Source organism: Sinocyclocheilus grahami, unplaced genomic scaffold (genome assembly GCF_001515645.1).
Source record: "Sinocyclocheilus grahami isolate Dianchi unplaced genomic scaffold, SAMN03320097.WGS_v1.1 scaffold372.1, whole genome shotgun sequence".
NCBI classification, from domain to species: Eukaryota; Metazoa; Chordata; class Actinopteri; order Cypriniformes; family Cyprinidae; genus Sinocyclocheilus; species Sinocyclocheilus grahami.
This window is the reverse complement of record NW_015505551.1, coordinates 830,570-850,598: the sequence shown is the minus strand read 5'-3', so window position 1 is coordinate 850,598 and position 20,029 is coordinate 830,570. Positions and strand designations below refer to the sequence as shown.

Genomic DNA, 20,029 nt, shown 5'->3' with positions numbered 1-20,029 from the left:
ATGGAAAAACATGGCAAAGTTTGTTCTTGCGGGTATCTATCTATCTATCTATCTATCTATCTATCTATCTATCTATCTATCTATCTATCTGTCTATCTGTCTATCTGTCTGTCTGTCTGTCTATCTATGCTGTATTATAATGTTATCTTCTACAGTATTTAGATATTTGTAGTCAATCATGTCACAGTCAACATAATTTTAATGCGATATTATTCTCTCTATTCATCAGGAAAAGCTGATTGTCCTTATTACGCAAAGGCTGAGCTTCTGGCTGATGTGCTGCAAAGAAAGCTGCCTGATTTTCACATTCACAAGATCTCTGTGCACCCCAGTGACTGGAAGGTAGGCTAAACCTGAAAAGTCCACGCGGAGCTTTAAAAGCTCTTTAATCATTTGCACACAATTCACAAGCTTTCATTTTTATGTTGAACTAAAGATGTGCTTGGTTCATTTATGTATTTTATTCATTCTGGAGTATGGTTTGTGTGTGTGCGTGGGGGGGGGGTGTACCTGGTCATGTGTGTGTGTGTATTTATCACGTTATGGGGACCAAATGTCCCCACAAGGATAGTAATACTAGTAAATTTTTACCTTGTGGGGACATTTTTGAGGTCCCCATGAGGAAACAAGCTTATAAATCATACAGAGTTAGTTTTTTTGAGAAAGTCATTTGTATAATAACATGGGTATGACAGGTATTACAACGAGAAGGTGATTTATGAGGACATTTTGAGTGTCCCCGTAATTCAAAAGGCTTATAAATAATTCAGAATGAGTTTTTTTGAAAATCTAAAAATGCAGAAAGTTTCCTGTGAGGGGTAGGTTTAGGGGTAGGGTTGGTGTAGGGCAATAGCACATACAGTTTGTACAGTATAAAAACCATTACGCCTATGGAGAGTCCCCATAAACCATAAAAACAAACCTGTGTGTGTGTGTGTGTGTGTGTAGAAATGGCTGGAGGACACCTGTTCATCAAATGGCTGGAAGCATTCAAGTTCTCCTATAGTATGGAGAGAGCTGATTGATCGTGGAGGGAAAGGCATGCTGCTCGGAGGCTTCAATGATTTCCTTGAGCATGCTCAGGTTTGCATACAGTAGGATACTAAAATAAAACAGAAGAATCCATTTGTACAAAAAGTAATCAATTACTTATTTTACCTACATAAAAATCATCTTTAGTAGAAGATATAGTCGATAACATACACATTTTATTCATTTATTTATCTTACTTTTACATTTTTCTCAATCACTTTGGCTCATTTTTTGAAAGCGTTTTAACAGTGAGTTTTACTAATTTGAGAATTGAGCCAAAGCAATTGAGAAAAACTGTAATAGGACTCTCTGGGTGATGTGCATTGATGTTTTGCAAAGAAGATGTGCCAGATTTCATTCCAGCTCTAAAATGACTTCTACTAATTAAGACTACAAAATAAAATGTAAAATTAGATTAAGCCCCTCTGTTTTAGCTCATAGTGACCGAATCCGCTATTATATATAATAATTACATACTGATAAAAAATGTATAGCCTGAATGCACTGTAAGTCGCTTTGGATAAAAGCGTCTGCTAAATGCATACATTTAAAATGCATACATTTATTATATTAATTCAGAACCTGATCAGTGACATCACCCAGAGACCAATGCAACATGTGGGGTTTAATTTAGATATTGCACGTTAAGATTACTTTTGTCCTCTCCTGCAGGGCTACTATGGCATCACTTCAGATATGAACTCTGATCTGATGATACAAATTGCAGCAGATAATCAACAAACTAGAGAACTGTGTATGGAGGAGGAAATCCATCGACAAAGATCTATCAGACCTCTGCACATCTGGATCAGCAGGTGGACATGTTTTATCAGGATCTTTTGTCTCAGTATTTTCTTATTCCTCAGATGCACAATTTAACCTGAGAAACCCCTCTTTCAGTGCTCTGAGCCCCATCTGCTACAGCCTCATTCCTCAGTTGTTCACCCTGGAACTGTTTCCAGGTCTCCCCACCTTCAGCCTTCACCTCATGGATGCTGGCGGCTCTGAGGAAATACTACAAGGACTCAAAATGGAAACAGAAGACCTTGCCCTACATCAGCTCCACGAGGTCACTGTCCATTCAGACCAGACACAGGCATTTCAGGAAGCCCACTTTATCATTTTTCTGGATGACCTGCAGCCTATATGTGAAAGTAATGATGAGCAGGATGACAAGGACCACATGGTGAGCCGGGTAGCAGAACGTTTTCGTTGCTATGGGCAACTTATAGAGGCGAATGCACAGAAAGACGTAAGAGTGATAGTGGCTGGAGACTCCTTTGTTAATCTGAAGTCCTCGCTGTTAATTGAGAACGCACCCTCTGTTAACCCGCACAACTTTGTGGCGATGGCAACACAACTAGAGTATGAGGCGAAAACTCATCTTGCACAGAAGTTGTTGGTGAAAACAGCAGGTATAGTAGCTTTTTTAAGTGTCGGTGCAAATATTTGTTCTAATATTCAATTGCAACAAAAGAAACAATATTTTTTTTACATGCACAAGCTCATGAATTTTATTTTGGAAAATATACATTGATATATGGTATAAATCTATTACTTTTAATCAATCATTTATTATTAAAATAACAAAAATTTGTTTTATTTATCTACTGTCTTTTGTTGTTCATGTTGAAATTTTCCCTTTTTATTATATTCACAGACATCACTAAGGTCATTGTATGGGGAAACATCAGTGGCATTTACCATATTGACCTACAGAGGGCGAAGGTTTTCAGATATGATGGTGCAATTTGGGGACCAGATGGCTTTTCTCAGCAAGTCTTGGAAATTATTTATGATTGGTAAATATCATTGTGGTGCATGACTCAAGCCATGTGGCTCTTTCATGCAATTCCATTTATGAATCATTATAAAGGGTATAATTTTATCAGTAAGTAAACAAAAAAAATCTACATACACGACATAACATGGTTAAAGTAAATAGGCATCTTCAGTTGCATCACACATGCATGTTCCTTACATATCATAAATAGTCTAAATAGTTGTTTTATTGGTCACTCGTGTAATTATGCATGTTTTATTTTATAAGGAAATGGCTGGAGACAGATTTGATGAGTTTAGTACATAAACACCATACCGCAATTTCGTCAAAAACAAAAAACGCCACAGCAATATCAACAACCAATGGAATAATGACCATTTTAAGGGCCTGGAATAATGATGCATCTCCGGAGGATGTCTTCTCGTTGGGTGTAATTAGTACAGGCAAGACCATTGGAATCATCCTCAAACATCAAATAAATATGGCTGTATATTTTATAGTTAATTTATAATGTATGTAAATGCATGATCAGCATGACCGGCCTTTGTAAATCTGCAGGGCAGTTTGGGATTCCAGCAGGTTTGGTGTTTTCTATGCCTGTGAGCTTCAGGAATGGTCACTGGTCAGTGCGCTCAGATGTTACTGTTACAGATGAGTTGAGGCTAAAACTTGATGCTTGTGCTGATGAACTTAGTAAGGTGAGTACATGAAGTAAAAAAAAAAAATGTGTTAAATGCCAATGTATTGTTTGGTCAATATACAAACCTTTTTTTAAACAATCATAAAACGTCTGAGATGCTCCAAGTTTAGCAAACTTTAACAAAATTGCTTGTAGCGCCTTTAATTAACAAATTCTTCTTGGTAGCACAGTCACAGTCACTTTAATGAGAACACATTGGTTAATCAATGTTGTTTTATGTATTCATTTGCTTTAGGAGAGAGACATTGCTGCTAGAATATTGAAGAAGGACGCATAACGGCTCTCCAAAAGTAGACTTCAGTGACTCACTCCTTCAGTAACATGACAAATCATTATTATAATAAGAAAACTTTTTTTTATATAGCTATATGGGTTAGTTAGAATCTGAATGCCTCAAATGACAAGTGTGATGACCTTGGCATATAAAAATGTTCAGCTCAATTCTTGAGAGACTCTTTGCTGTTATGCTTCAATTCAAGTCATGCCGTTTTACTGAATGTGGGCATAATGGATGGGTATGTACACAACACTTGACACATTTCTTTTGTTCATCTTTTTGTTAAATGTAAACATATGAGGCCTTCAAGTCAGAAATGTTGAAAATCACTGGATCAGAGGAAGAGATTTTAACTTAATTTCTATGGTTTCAGTGGTGTTTACCTGTGCAAACCTTCCCACTGGAATAAAAAAATTGGTAAAAACAGAAAAGGTACTGGTAATTTTCTAATTTGTTGTTTACGGTGTTATAAAACAAACCCAAAAATCTCTTGCTCTGGATGACCAAAAACCTGAAAGGAATCTTCTAAATGCACCATGAAAGCAACTTGCTTAAAAAAAAAATAGCATCCGGTGAGAACACTTACATGACATTTTCTCTTAATACCGTAGACCTCTGTAATGTTTCTGTTCTCAGAGATTTTTCATCCCCAATTATCGAGATTACAGTCACCAGCGCGACCATCTGCCTTGGCTTCTGCTGCCAGCTCATCATGCTCTTTCTTGCCTCAGTGCCCACCAATTCTGAATGTGGTAAAGAACATTACATATTGGATCCCTAAATGACACCAGAGGGTGTAAAGATGTGCTCACACCAATGACGATAACTATAACGATAAAGATTTAATAATCGTTCTAAGTCTATGAGAATAGGGAAGTTCACACCACAACCATAATGATAACGACACAGAGGAACTAATTTGTTGGAATCACTTTCAAAGCGGGGTTTTTTTTTTCCCAGCTGATGAATGATAAAAACATTGAAAGCCAATCAGATTACAATCGATATTAGAGAGCTTGAGCAGATGACAAAACTACAGTGCACGATTATAAGAAAAACAATGTTATTGTCCGTTGATGTAGACGCTAATGTAGAATTGGTTCTTTGTGTAAACGGGCGTCAAATAAATAGCTGACCCAAAAGTGAACAATTACTTAAAATGGACTCCCTCTCAGGCCATCCAAGATGTAGATGAGTTTATTTCTTCATTGGAACATATTTGGAGAAATTTAACATATCACTTGCTCACCAATGGATCCTCTGCAGTGAATGGGTGCCGTCAGAATGAGAGTCCAAGCAGCTGATAAAAACATCACAATAATCCACAAGGAATTCACATGACTCCAGTCCATCAAGTAGCGTGATGTAATGTTAAATTTCTCCAAATCTGTTCCAAAGAAGAAACAAACTCATCTACATCTTGGCTGGCCTGATTGGACACCAGGATTGTCCAATGCTCCTATAGTTCTCAATTTACATATCAGTTCAATTCAGTGAAAACAATGTCTGTTTTCAAATGAACACAACGCATTTGAAGTTGAAAACCAGCTTATGGGTGTATATTAGAGATATATGGAGGTCAAAGTCAGAGTAGCAAAATGACATTCAACAATACATTTTGTAGTTAAATGCTCTAAGTGCTTTTTTTATAGATCATAAAGCAGTAACAGCATGAGCAAAACAATCACTATTACACAAAGATAATCTCTCCTTAAATATCTGAAAACACAAATCTCTGCGGTCTGTATCAGATGTGTCAGCTTGAGGGTATCTACAAGAGAAGGGACGAAACGCACTCTATCGTGCAAAGCAAAAATACCGTGTCCTATCCAAAAAACTGCGATGCGGCAAGCAGTTTGTTTTTCCACATTGAAATAAAAAATACAATCACAGCAACGCGGACCATATTTGCAACTATTTGGCGCAGGATTTTAGACTAATCAGATTTTACAGTGGGTGGGGCTTGAACATAATTCTTATTAAAATAGATGTTTTTTTCACATGACTGGTTAGGACACAGTGTAAGAATAACTTTGGACTTTAAAGGAATGTCAGCCTGCCTCCAATCAATGAACAGATCTGTAAAACTTTCTTTGTGTGTGAAAGATTGGTGCATCCCGTTATAGGCCTTTAAATATATACATTGTTTTTATATACACATTTCCAGTTTTAAAGATATTTCCCTTTAGTATGATTAATAATTTAAAAATATATATCGGATCATAAAATCTTATTATATTCATTCGGTGTCACGTACTGTAAGGAGTCACTGAGACCTCTGACACTGACATAAAGAGAAATGAATAATCAAATTCTTTAAAAAAATAAGCCCAAATATGCAATTAGAGCTTTACATTGTCAATTCTAGAAATACCTTGACGACTTATTGTGTACATCTTTCAATGATACATACAAATAAGGCTCAATCATTTGCTTAGGATTCCCCTCTTATGTGCATTTCAATTAAAAAAGTATTCAGTCAAGCCCATGCACAAACTCCACCCAAACTTTGAACAGTTACATTTTAGTTTATCATTTGAATTATATTTCAGGCAATGTGACCTTTTGATGTGATTTTTACAATGCAATACAACATACACTACCGTTCAAAAGTTTAGTCAGTAAGTCACTTATGCTCTCTCCCTGGCTGCTTTTATTTGATCAAACATACAGTTAGAACAGTAAAATTGTGAAATAGTATTACAATTTAAAAATGTTCTATTCTAATATTTTAGGTGTAATTTATTCCTGTAATGCTAAAGCTGCATTTTCAGCATCATTACTACAGACTTCAGTGTCACATGATCTTTCAGAAATCATTCTAATATGCTGATTTGCTGCTTAAGAAACATTTCTTATTATTGTCAATATTGAAAACGGTTGTGCTGCTTCATATTTTTGTGGATTTTTTTTTCAGAATTCTTAGATGAACAGAAAGTTCAAAAGAACAGCGTGTATTTGATATAGAAATCCTTTAATCACTTTCAGTCAGATGAATGCTTTTTGATCCTTGCTGCATAAAAGTATTCATACTTTAAAAAAAAAAGCAAAATAAATAAATAATTACTGACCCCAAACTTTTGAACAGTAGTGTATTTGGTATGGTTATGAAAACTTTGAGCATAAGCACATAAACAAAAATTCAAAAGAATCCAATTATAATCTATTGAATGAATATGAACAGAGTTAAACTCCTAGTTATCTACATGATGTGGGGAAAAAATCAAGCACTAATAATGGGGAATTTTTCTGACAGCTAAAGTGTGCTACGCTGCATTCACAATCAATTTTGTGTGAAAAAAGTTCTTTATAGATTATATTCTCAAAAACAAGTAAATGGCACAATCCAACAATAATTCCTAAAAACGATTTCAGAAATGTTTTAAGAAGTTTAGCACATTTAATGAAACTTCATTATTTATTTGAGGCGCATTTAATAGTAAACTATTCTTCACTTTAACCAATTTTAATAAATAAAACCATCCATTTCATAGGACTATATTATAGAATATATTATAGTTTAGCTATGATGATTAAAATAAATGTTTGACATAACCAATGTTTCTTTGAGAATTAGCAGTCATATCCTGCTCATCCTCCCCTTCCACAGTCCTAAAAATCAGCCCAAATGGCTTGTTCCCACGACCTGATGCATTAAACCTTAAGACAGGGGTCTTCAAATCTGGCCCCCAAGATCCACTTTCCTGCAGAGTTTAGCTCTAATCCTAATCAAACACACCTGAGCATGCTAATCAATATCTACAGGATCATTAGAAAATCACAGGTAGGTGAGTTTGATCAGGGTTGGAGCTAAACTCTGCAGGGCACTGGACCTCCAGAACAAGATTTGAGGAACCCTGCCTTAAGACAACAGTCAGCGTGGGATTGATAAACCAGAGGGCTCTTGTCATCTGTCGCAGACATGTGGTCTTTGTTAAAACATACAGTAAATGATTAAAACTAAATCTATTTTAAATCGCTTTTGAAATCTGAGTGGTTGGAGGCTATTTGGATCTGTTAAAAAAAATCTTTTAGAATTTGTGTCAAACATTTTACATTTTGGACAGTCACCTGCTCAGGAAACAAAAGCCCACCAACAATCACAGTGATCTCACTCCTGAAAACAACAAAATAAAGGCATAGATGACCTTTCACAAATCTTTTGTCAGTATATGTATCTACATGGACTATAAATAAAATAAACAGTTTAGATGATGGGAAGCTAGGAATCCTGCTGGTCTGCATGCTGCTGACTGCTTGGGGGTGTGTCTGTGGAAGCCACACCCACTTCCTGTCCATCAACACCAAGGCCCAACCCCTCATCCATTTGTTCCAGTTCACTTTGGTCCAGAAGCTCAAAGTCCTCTTCCTCTGCGGGTACGAGCGTGAGATCCGGTTGCTCTTCGGTGCTTGCTTCGGTGACGTCACCGTCCTCTTCCTCTTCCTCTACGCTGGCTTCTTGGGTTGATGGTGACTCGAGGGGCGATTCAATCGGACAAGGAGGCGTTTCGGAGGGAAGAAACGAAGCCAGGTCTCCTTCGCTGGCCTCCGTAGATCGCAACAGGGCTGAGAGAGTGTTCTGTACTACAGTAGAGATGGCTGTGCTCACTATCTCCTCACTAAGCGCTTCCAGGGACCGAGCGGGTCTCGAAACGTCCTCGGCCAATCCCCTTCCCTCTTTCTCAGTACCCACAATGCTTTGGTCTGCCCCCGCCGCTTGTCCGTGTCCATTGAAGTGCGTGTTTACAAAGTGGAGTGGCGATGCTAAGTGCTGGATGAGGAGGCTGGCCGGAGACAGCGGTTCTTCCTGGGACTCGGAGCTGGATGCTCCCGTCTGCTCAGACCCGAGAACACCCAACGGGAAATGGAACAGACCCGGTTCAATAGAAGGCAGCTCATCCACCGACGGGAACTCCGCTAGATCTTTAGAGAACGCCTCCTCCGGATCACTGTGCACACTCTGCTGATCCAGGTCTGCTGATGAAAACACAGGTAGTTTTGGAGTAAAACCATTAATAAAGCAGAATGTAAAGGCGTTTTTATGTTAAAATAATTAGTAAGCAATTCTTGGTTGATTGTGTTAAAGTGATAGTCCTAGTAAGAATAATTAAATTATTTACTCAAATTTAATTTAAACAAAAAAGGTTTTACGAATTTACAATTTTACACAAATTTGATTTTGTGCAAGACAACTATTACAACAGCAATTTGAATTTGAATACCTAACATTGTTTTTTCAAATTATTACTAGGGCTATCGCGGTGAAGGAATTTCCTTTGTGGTATATACAGTGGGTACGGAAAGTATTCAGACCCCCTTAAATGTTTCACTCTTTGTTATATTGCAGCCATTTGCTAAAATCATTTAAGTTAATTTTTTTCCTCATTAATGTACACACAGCACCCCATATTGACAGAAAAACACAGAATTGTTGACATTTTTGCAGATTTATTAAAAAAGAAAAACTGAAATATCACATGGTCCTAAGTATTCAGACCCTTTGCTGTGACACTCATATATTTAACTCAGGTGCTGTCCATTTCTTCTGATCATCCTTGAGATGGTTCTACACCTTCATTTGAGTCCAGCTGTGTTTGATTATACTGATTGGACTTGATTAGGAAAGCCACACACCTGTCTATATAAGACCTTACAGCTCACAGTGCATGTCAGAGCAAATGAGAATCATGAGGTCAAAGGAACTGCCTGAAGAGCTCAGAGACAGAATTATGGCAAGGCACAGATCTGGCCAAGGTTAAAAAAAATTTCTGCTGCACTTAAGGAAATAGCATTGAAACAGGAAGTGAAGCAAACAGAAGAGAATGACAAAATAACGGTCCACATAACAGAACATAAACCTGACAATAAGATCATTAGGCTACTGTTAGCCTATATGTATAACATAACGTTCTGATCCTCGAATCTGACTGGACAAGAGACTTTCTATTGATATTTCCACCTGTGTGTTCTAGACGGGCTGTCAGTCAGTCTTTAAACCATTCATTCAACAACACGTTCAAAAAAGCTGATTCATTCAAATAAGAGATGCAATGAAACACGCTGTTGAAATCATTTTAACTTTGCGCGCCACGTTAGAAGGCTCAGCTGACTAGCAATGCATCGATGCTAAGACAGAGATTTGGCTTTCCTTGGACACGACAACCTATTTTCACAATATACATGACTCGCAAGCAATCGCACATGCTCAGTTGATCTCTCTCTCATTCGCTGTCTGTTTAGGCTGGTTAAGTGCAAATCTACGGAGCCTCTGTACAAATCAGAATGGCACACATTATGTTATCATTACTAACTTATTTAATATTCATTACACATGCACTAAGTGTAAAACGAGAAGGGCATAACCCTATGAAAAAAGAAAATGCGCAAAAATAGCGATTGCTTCAGTTCTTGCATTCCTCTGCGGTTTGCTTGTCAATAGAAATAAATTGAAAGAAATTAATACATTAAATTAATCAAAGGTGACGGTAAATACATTTATAATGTTACAAATGATTTAGATTTCAAATAAAGGCTGTTCTTTTGAACTTTCTATTCATCAAAAAATGTATTGTGCTTTCTACAAACATTAAGCAGCACAATAGTTTTCAACATCGATAAGAAGAAATTGTTCTTAAGCAGCAAATCTGAAGACTGGACTAATGGCTTCTGAAAATTCAGCTTTGCATCACAGGAATAAATTACATTTGAAAATATATTCAAATAGAAAACGGTTACTTTAAAATTGTAATATTTTACAACATTACTGTTTTTACTGTATTTCTGATCAAACAAATGCAGCCTTGGTGAGTCAAAAACATTCAAACGAAAAATATATAGACCCCAAACATTTGAAAACATTTGGTAGTGTATGCAGTAAAGAACATCTGTTAAATGTTTGTCGTCTGTGGTACTGACACATTTATTTTAATCAGTCGGACTAAACTCTTCATGCACATGAAAGAGCGTTGAGTACCTTCAGAGACGTCTGTGAGCTGTGGTGTGGTGGCTCTGGATACAGAGAATCCTCCACTCTCCAGTATGGACGCCTCCTCATCGGACAGCTCAGAGTCTGTGATGGCCATCGCCAGAGCCGTAGTCTTCACATCCACCTGCTCAAAGAAAGAACCAATCAGTGATCAGAATTACACTACTGTTCACTTAGTGGGTTGTTTTGGAAATAAATGAATACTTTTATTCAACAAGGATGCATTAAATTGATCAAAAGTGTCAGTAAAGAGATTTATAATGTTACAAAAGTTTTCCATTTCAAATAAATGCTCTTCTTTTGAACTTTCGATAACACTTTAGTTTAGGGCTTCACAATTCTCACTATTAGCTAGTTGCTTATTAGCATGCATATTACTAGCATATTGGCTGTTTATTAGTAAATTAGGAGTTTATTGAGGCGAACATTCTATTCACCAAAAAATCCTGAAAAAAACTAAAGTATCACAAAAACATTAGCACAACTGTTTTCGACAGTGATAATGTTTCTTGAGCAGCAAATCAGCATATTAGAATGATTTCTGAAGGATCATGTGACACTGAAGCCTGTAGTAATGATGCTGAAAAATGTAGATATAGAATATGGCCACTTTAAGATGGGATATAGTGAGTCCCCTCATCATCAAACATGAAACTAAGCATCCTGTATCAGGACACTCACAGTAGGGGCGAAACATGACAGCTCCTCCTCGCTCTCGCTCTCCGTCTCTGCCCTCGGCTCATCACCCTCTTCCTGCTCCTTCTTCAGCTCTGCACAAACACACACGTCTCCTGAGCACAATCTAACAGGACGTGACACACTAACAACCTGGTTTGCGCAGAGTCTACAACTGTGATATCAGCAGCAAGAGCTCACAATATATTGGCACCAATATTGAACAGTTTTTATTGTTGTTATCAGTCCAATATAGGATTCAGATAATATTAGGGATTATTTATTCAAGTTCAAGCTGTAAACTCATGCCAGGTTTCTGGAACATAATTTACTGTATTTAAAATGTCTTAATGCCTGATTTTACTTTTAAGCATGAACAGGTGAAAAATATCAGCCATTATATAATTAATTGTCTATAAATTAAAAATTATTAGTATCAAATCTATGTATTGGTACAGCTTAAAGGAAAGGATATATGTGACCCTGGACCACAAAACCAGTCTTAAGTCGCTTGGGTATATTTGTAGCAATAGCCAAAAATAGATTGTTTGGGTCAAAATCATTGATTTTTCTTTTATGCCAAAAATCATTAGGATGTTAAGTAAATATCATGTTCCATGAAGATATTTTGTAAATTTCCTACTGTAAATATATTAAAACTTAATTTTTATTAGTAATATGCACTGCTAAGAACTTCATTTGGACAACTTTAAAGGTGATTTTCTCAGTATTTTGATTTTTTTTGCACCCAAGAGATGTATAGAAAGCCATGCAAAGTTAAAACAGTTTAAACTTTTAGAAAACACGTTACGAATTTGTGGAGGTTTATTCCTTTTCACTGCGTCTCTTATGTTTTTAAATGCAATCTTCGTGATGGGCGATTTGGCTCTTTGTATTAAGCAATGCATAAATACATGATACTGTTTTGTTCATAATTGTTTATGCAATTTACGAAATTATATTTGATTTATATGAGTTAATTTAGACGTAATGCACGTTTTTTTATAGACAGTTATTTCCATGCGTTGACATTATGTGCTGCATTATTTTGCTCATTGCGCCCTCCTGTGGCCTCGGGAGACAAGACAAAAGTTTCCTTAAAGGTTCCATATTGTCAAAATTTCAGATTTCAGATTTTCAAATAGTTGTATCTCAGCCAAATATTGTCCTATCCTAACAATCAATGGAAAGATTATTTATTCAGCTTTCAGATGATGTTGACCCTTATGACTGGTTTTGTGGTCCAGGGTCACATATAGGATTATTTTCACCACTATGTAAAACTTATTTCCTAACCGAACATTCAACTGTACATAATATAGTTTAAAGAATATTGTGTTTATTTTGGGCTTTGAAAAAAAAAAAAAAGTAATCTAGGACACTAAATAAAGGCAGCGCTCTCACTTCTCTTGTCGTATTTGCGGTGCTGTGTGTCTCCTTTCATGCTGGAGTCGAGTTTCATAAGTATGGGCTCCAGTCAGGTGTACATTTTCTGGATCAGCTCATGGTAAACCACCAGCGGCCACAGCAGCACACTCAGCACTAATGCAGGACAGAGAAAAATACAATTAACCGCTACATACAGGACCATTCAAAAGTTTGGGGTCACTAACTTTTTTTGTAAGAAATTACTACTTTTATTCAACGAGGATGCATTCAATTGATCAAAAGTGACAGTAAAGACATTTATAATGTTACAGAAGATGTCTGTTTCAAATAAATGCTGTTCTTTTGCTGTTCTTTCTATTCATCAAAGATAATAATAAGAAATGTTTCTTGAGCAGCAAATCAACATATTAGAATGATTTCTGAAGGATCATGTGACACTGAAGACTGGAGTAATGATGCTTAGGAATAAATTACATTTTAAAATATAGAAAACAGAAAAGTGTTATTTTAAATTGTAATAATACTGCATAATATTTCTGTTTTTGCAGCATTTCAGATCAAATAAATGCAGCTTTGATGAGCATAAGACACTTTCAAAAACATTTAAAAAATCTTACTGACCCCAAATGACAAAATATATTTAAATAAAAAAACAATTTAAAACATCTTTAAAATCCCAAAGTAGCCCTTTTTCTTAATTCAAATTTTAATTTAATTTCAAATCTTTTTGATTATTTTCCTCTTCTTCTTTAATAAAATTCACTCAAAAGAAAATACATTACTTTGTTTTGACACCTGTTTGAATTATTGTAGTATGCAGATTTTGTAGTATAAAGATGATAATTTCTGTAGCAAATTAGCTCAAAAGAGAAATGTAATAATAATAATAATAATAATTCATTACATTTATATAGCGCTTTTCTAGGCACTCAAAGTGCTTTACATTGTCAGGGGGTATCTCCTGATCCACCACCAGTATAAATGTATATAAATAATTACAATTAATTATAATTACAATTATTTATATCTGTTGCCAGTAGTAACTGTTGCAGAATTAATATTACCATCAACTAATCTGTTTGTCCATCGAACATTCAGTGTAATTTCATATCAAATCCAAGAAAATTCTATTTTGGTGGCCACAGAAGCATTAGAGCATGTAACAAGATCGGCTCGTTAAAGGAACATTATCCTCAAGCAGTGACGGAATCAGAAACTCATGTAATTTGTGCACAAAAAAGTTAATTAATCTAACACATAACTAGTCAAAACAAACAAACATACAATCACACATACATGAGGGAAGGGTAAATGAGACTGAATGAAACTGTTAGAGAAACAGGGAATGAAGCTGTGAAAATGAGGCAGTTAACCATCTGAGTGAAACCATCAGCGCTGTTTGACAACGGGGTCTACAGCTTATACTAAACTTCGGTTTCGTTTAGTTAAATGTACGATACTTGCATTGTCTTGGCCGTTGAACGAGCGTCCGGATGCAGTCTCGGGTGAAAGTCTTGATGGTTCGAAAATTCGATGGTGTTGGAATTGCAATCGTGTTCTTCCAGGTTTGAAGAGTGACAAACTCCAAAGATGTTACTCTGACTCGGTAGTGATTGGGAGAGTTCTCTCCAGGGTGAAAAGTTGCAACATGGCTTGCTGCAACTTTGGTGTTCTGCCAGCGTTGGGGATTCCTTGCAGGTCGCGGTTGGACTGGATGTCCGAGAGGCAAGGAGGTAAGAGTGCCGAAGAAGAGAGTCCGGGTCACGGATGTGAGGCCTTTTAACTTCTGTGGAGGTCACACCTCCAGGGGGTGAGTGAGCCAATGGTAACAAATTTTCGGAAGGAAAGTTTATGACTCTTTGTCTTCTAGCATGGTGTTTTGGATATGTAACTGGATTGGTTGTTGATGCAAAAACTATTAAAGATGCTTGTAATACTAATATGTTGCATAGGCATCAACCTATAATATGCCCTATCATTTAGATCTTCAAAATACAAATTCGTAGATACCAAACATGGTATAGGTGAGGTTATGTCGACTATCATAACGCATGCATAAAACAGTATACAATACAAAAGACAATATACAAGAACATAGGCCTGGGCGATAAAACGGTATCGATATTTATCGACGGTACACCTTCTTCGATAACGATATAAAAAATGTTCGATATAGTGCACGATATAGGCACGTGCTTATGAGTGACGCAGACAGCACACACAAACACATGCTAAAATGAGTGCTGTGCCTGCCTGTGATGAGGAGATTGTGAATAAAGAATGAATATTAGTCGAATTTAAAATAAACATTTGCATTTGAATGTTAGGTGTGTGTCAGGGAGCGTCATCAGTGGCGCACAAGATGCGATGATAATGATGTAAGTGACGTTGCTACATCTAATATGTATAATACAGACAAACTCACCGTGTCTATCTAGTCATGATGAAGATGTATATACATTTCAATTTCAGCAGGCAACTATTTTTACAGCTACATTATTGTTCCAGCCACAATTAATCACAACAATGTATATACAATTACAAATGATTATATATAAATTGTCAGTTTGTTGTTTTATACACATGCACACAGACATTATTTCATACACGACATAATCGTGAGATGCAAGTAACATAGACATATGGCAAGAAATCTGTAGACGCGCCCATAACAAAAGACAATATTTTATTTAACCTTTTCCGAGCATTTTTGAAGATCGTTTCTGTCCAGTCTGCTCATTTTATCGCGTTTAACCACAGCTGTCGTCGGTTTTTTGTCTGGCAGTGGCAGCAGATATGCGATCAAATTTTTAATTTGAGGCTGTATTACGTCGATTCTGGCACCCAACATCACAACAAGATGATATTTTAAGCTCCTTATGTAGCCGAATCTGTGCTGGTTTGAATGGGCCGCCTCCAGTTTCCTCTTTGTTTTGCTGCCTCCAGATAGCGCTGTGACGTCGGCTGACCCTAGTTACCTGTGGTTGGCCTGGCCATGCGTCACTCAGAAAACAACAGGCCAATCAGAAGAGAGGCTCATGAATATTAATTAGACAGGCCAAAATCAACCTGTTCTCAGCAGAGCTCCTGAGAAAGGAGCTGTAGAAGTATGTTGAGATGGTTTTTGGTACTTATACCGCAAATACATATTCTTAAGGACATCAAAACCTAAAATAAAACTCCAGAAAGGTGTAAAATATTTAAAACCAATTTAATCTGCATATAATACATTAGAAATTAGATTTTTTTTGTGTGTTTGACTGTTAAAACAAAAAAAATATTTGTTGTTTGTCTCAATAAATTGGGTTAATTTAAAAATACAGTGGTTAAATTTAAACATTTTTTTTTCTACTGCTCTTTTTAAAAAATGTTATAAAAAATGTCAATAATTATCGATACCGAACGATATGAAACATTATATCGTTGATACATTTTTTAGCTATATCGCCCAGCACTACAAGAACAGTAATAATACACACCAGTGCCTTGCACGGGGGGAGGCCGGGGGGCTCAAGCCCCTGCCACTTTAATCACCGACACTAAAATGCCCTTTAGGTACAATCTAGGTGCCTCCGGACTGCGATTTCTACCAAGGAGGACAACCCCCCATAGAAAGGTTTTGCTATGAATGAATGAAAGAAGTCTTTTCCTATGGGCAGTATGTGTCTGTTTCGAAGTAACTTCCAGTGGGGTGAAGTGAATTCTATAGGTTGTTTGCAATCATGTGATTGTGATGACGCGCGAAATGCAGCTGGAGGGCAGGAAGTGATTTTTCACCATAGAAATCACTAGCAGAAACTCAAAATGCCTGTGTTTTGCATCGTTTATGGATGCTCAAATCGGACAAACCGAGAAACCACAAGGAGCTTTTATCGTGTACAAAAATGTGTTGCTCATAAGGGGGGGAAATTCAAGAATTTGAATGAAAAACAAACTGACTTGTAAACCTGCGTCTGCGGTCGGGAGGAGCGAAGCCGGATAATGCTCGTGTGTGCAAATGGTTAATATAAGATAATAATATATTAAAATATTAATAAAGAAATATATAAATAGATACAGGGTGACGCTGTCAGAATTCACTGAATGCTAAACGCCACACATAGACACGATGTAAATAAGATATTATTTGCAGTTCACGGAATCCTGAGATTGCGATAAATTGAAGTGAGTGACAGCTTTTTAGTGATTAACGTTAGATGAAAGCGCTATTTGCTCGCTTTCTAGGCAGGCTATAATCGATTCAGAATTTAAATAAAAGTTGTTTTACGTTTGGGCCATAAAGCCAGTCTTATCTTGAAATGTGTCCTGGCTGCCATGGTAACCAGTGGCCTGGGGGTTCTTTCACAGAAATCCCGGCTCCCAGTCCGGTTGTTGGGTGAGGGGTCTGTTGGATTATTTGTTAAATATAACAAATAATAATGCGTCTGATTTGTCCAGCCGTTACATTTCTGTATTTAAATGTGACTGAATTTTTTAACCCAGCCAAACAGAAATGCTGGCAATATATTTTTTCCTCTCGGTGTGATATATTTATAGTTTTGTTTTGCTTCTTTATAGCAATGCAAGGGGTGGGGTGGACTTGAATAGCTGTGTGTTGCACAATTTGAGTAGCTGGTGCAAAAGGGCAGCAGTGTGTGTAAATGTAATGTATGGAAATCAACAAACACAACCGAGGGAAGTTTGCTCACATATGATGTAGGAGATCATAATCCCGGGAACGTAATGTCCAACCACGGCCAGCATGACACATCCAGAACACATCATGATGCAGAACTGATGAGGAGAAACAGAACGATTGATCAGTAAACACTTTCTGGACATAAAATATTTGGGGTTGGTAAGATTTTTAAATCTAAGTCTCTTCTGCTCACCAAGGCTGCAGTTATTTGATCAAAAATACAGTAAAACAGTAACATTGTGTAATATGGTTATGATTTAAAATAATTGTTTTCTATTTGAAAATATTCTAAAATGTCATTTGTGATGTAAAGCTGAATTTTCAGCATTCATTAATCCAGTCTTCAGTGCCACATGATCCTTCAGAAATAATTTGAATGTGCTGATTTGCTGCTCAAGAAACATTTATTATCAATGTTGAAAACAGCTATAGTATTTACATAGTCGCCCAAGAATACCATGGTATTGTAGTAATGATAGTATCCTAAACAAATTAGCACATGTCCGAAGAACAGTACGCGTATAGCGAAGCTGCCACAAAAGCAACACGGGGGATCTTCGAGCCGAAGCAACTACTAACGAGCAGATTACTAACTACTCGCCAGGATTAACGTCGCCCCTTCCAACTGAACGAGTGTCTCACCAGAACAGCGTGTTGAGCGCGAGCGCGGCGATGATGCTGTGCAGCGGCCTCTCCCACACCAGCAGCCGCTGCGCGCAGAGCACCGCGGGCTCACACTGCGACAGCCACCCGCGCAGCCGCTCCCGAAGCCGCCGCAGCTCCGGCTCATCCTCCGCGCTACCGGGCGCGGGGAACCAGGCCTCCAGATCCGCCAATGAGGAGGACACCGAGGCCCGTCTGCTCGCCATTGTCACTTGTCCAGTGTTGTTTGTGTGTGTCGCTGACGGGGTTTGGTCAGAAGAGGCTAGTCATGGATTATTAGAAAAAACAGAAACACACACAGTGGATCTTACAGGCTCTTACAGTGTCACATGCTCAGTGTTTACTGCGCCCATGGGTGACATCTGCTGGCTGCAGCACATACACACAAATGCCAAGAATTGAACTTGGCATTTACTGTATTTAATTTGATTTGATTTATTTATTCAATGTTGTTTATATTTGTTTATAAGTTATACCTATATTAATTATGAATTATTTTTTATAGATTAAGCAGGGAGAATAGATATTATCATTATTGGGCTTCAACAGATTGTATTTATACAATATTATATTTAAAATAGATTCATATATTTTAAATTTCAGTGTAAATAAATGTATTCAGTAACATTAAATATAATGTATTTGTGTTTTATTTTATTAAGATTTAAATAAAATGTCATTAAATATAAAATAATTAAAAAAATTTACAAAAATGTTAAAAACATTAATTAAATGTAATCAAATTATGTAATAAAATGTAATTAAAATCAATTTAAATTTAATTATTTACATTTAATTAAATATCCAAATGCCATTATTAGTACACTTACATAAAATAGCATTTTAATCATTAAAGAAAATATTTAATAAAAACATTAATTTATATATTGTCTATATATCATTTTAATTTTATTAAGACATCAAATAAATAACTATTTTATTAATTAAAGAACATTTTTATTTTAAACACTTTTGTGTTCTTTGTGTCTATGGGAAACAGTTATTAATTAACAGTTGTTAATTTTCTCTCTCTCTTAGATGTTTTCTCTGGTTTTTATATTAATGTTTTTTTATTATTTTTTATTAATTGAGTAGGCAATCAGGCAAAAAAGAGCACAAGGAATTGTTTATTAGAAAAAAAAAAACATGATAATCTGACAATATATTTCATCATAACAAAGCACAAAAGACAAACTAGATGATCAATTTGATCAAAATCCCAGCCCATGTGCTCACTCATACAAGAAAACACAATGCAACAGTACTCATTTATCATAAACAATTTCTCAGTTCAAAGAGAACATTTTTGTTTAATATATTACACTCTAAACTGAACATTTTACAATATGAACATATAATGTATAAAAGATCCTTTCTTGATTCTAGTTTGCAGTCATATCTGCTTTAAAAACCTGAAACAGGATAAGAGAATGTACACTTACAAAAAGTAGCATGGTATTACCATGCTTTTTGAACTAGATAATACAGAGAGGACAAGACAGTGACTGTGCTTCCAACCACACTGGTGTTAAATGTCCATAACAAAGGGCCCCAGGTCACATCCCTGATCCACCAGCGTATTCTCAAACATTCAAATACTCAAACAACTAATAAACAGGTCTTGCACATGCACAAAGCATGCGGAAAGTACTCTATTCATTAGCAATTATCTATGATTAGTACTGCATATAAGTGTTTTCAATTACACTGAACGAAATTATAAACGCAACACTTTTGTTTTTGCCCCCATTTTTCATGAGCTGAACTCAAAGATCTAAGACTTTTTCTATGTACACAAGTTTAGATTTCTCTCAAATATTGTTCACAAATCTGTCTAAATCTGTGTT

The 20,029-nt window shown here is 36.4% G+C and overlaps 1 protein-coding gene and 1 pseudogene across 1 annotated transcript; one reads left to right on the top strand and one right to left on the bottom strand.

Annotated features, from left to right (window-relative positions):
- Positions 1 to 10: 10 nt before the first annotated feature.
- LOC107549431 (malate dehydrogenase 1B, NAD (soluble)) lies at positions 11 to 3,792 on the top strand. The gene is made up of 10 exons (XM_016230496.1): positions 11 to 32; positions 230 to 342; positions 949 to 1,083; positions 1,705 to 1,847; positions 1,933 to 2,101; positions 2,174 to 2,447; positions 2,693 to 2,834; positions 3,083 to 3,258; positions 3,374 to 3,513; positions 3,751 to 3,792. Exons 1-10 carry the CDS (start codon positions 11 to 13, stop codon positions 3,790 to 3,792), a joined length of 1,356 nt encoding a protein of 451 aa, XP_016085982.1.
- A 3,804-nt stretch (positions 3,793 to 7,596) lies between these two features.
- The window catches only part of LOC107549424 (protein FAM134A-like), a 16,733-nt pseudogene continuing 4,300 nt past the window's right edge, over positions 7,597 to 20,029 (bottom strand).

What these genes read in the sequence shown, in the direction of transcription:
- LOC107549431 (XM_016230496.1), top strand. Translation starts at nt 11, where the DNA reads ATGGCAAAGTTTGTTCTTGCGG. An exon ending in TGCACCCCAGTGACTGGAAG is followed by an intron (nt 343 to 948) that starts GTAGGCTAAACC and finishes GTGTGTGTGTAG; the next exon opens with AAATGGCTGGAGGACACCTG. An exon ending in ATTTCCTTGAGCATGCTCAG is followed by an intron (nt 1,084 to 1,704) that starts GTTTGCATACAG and finishes CCTCTCCTGCAG; the next exon opens with GGCTACTATGGCATCACTTC.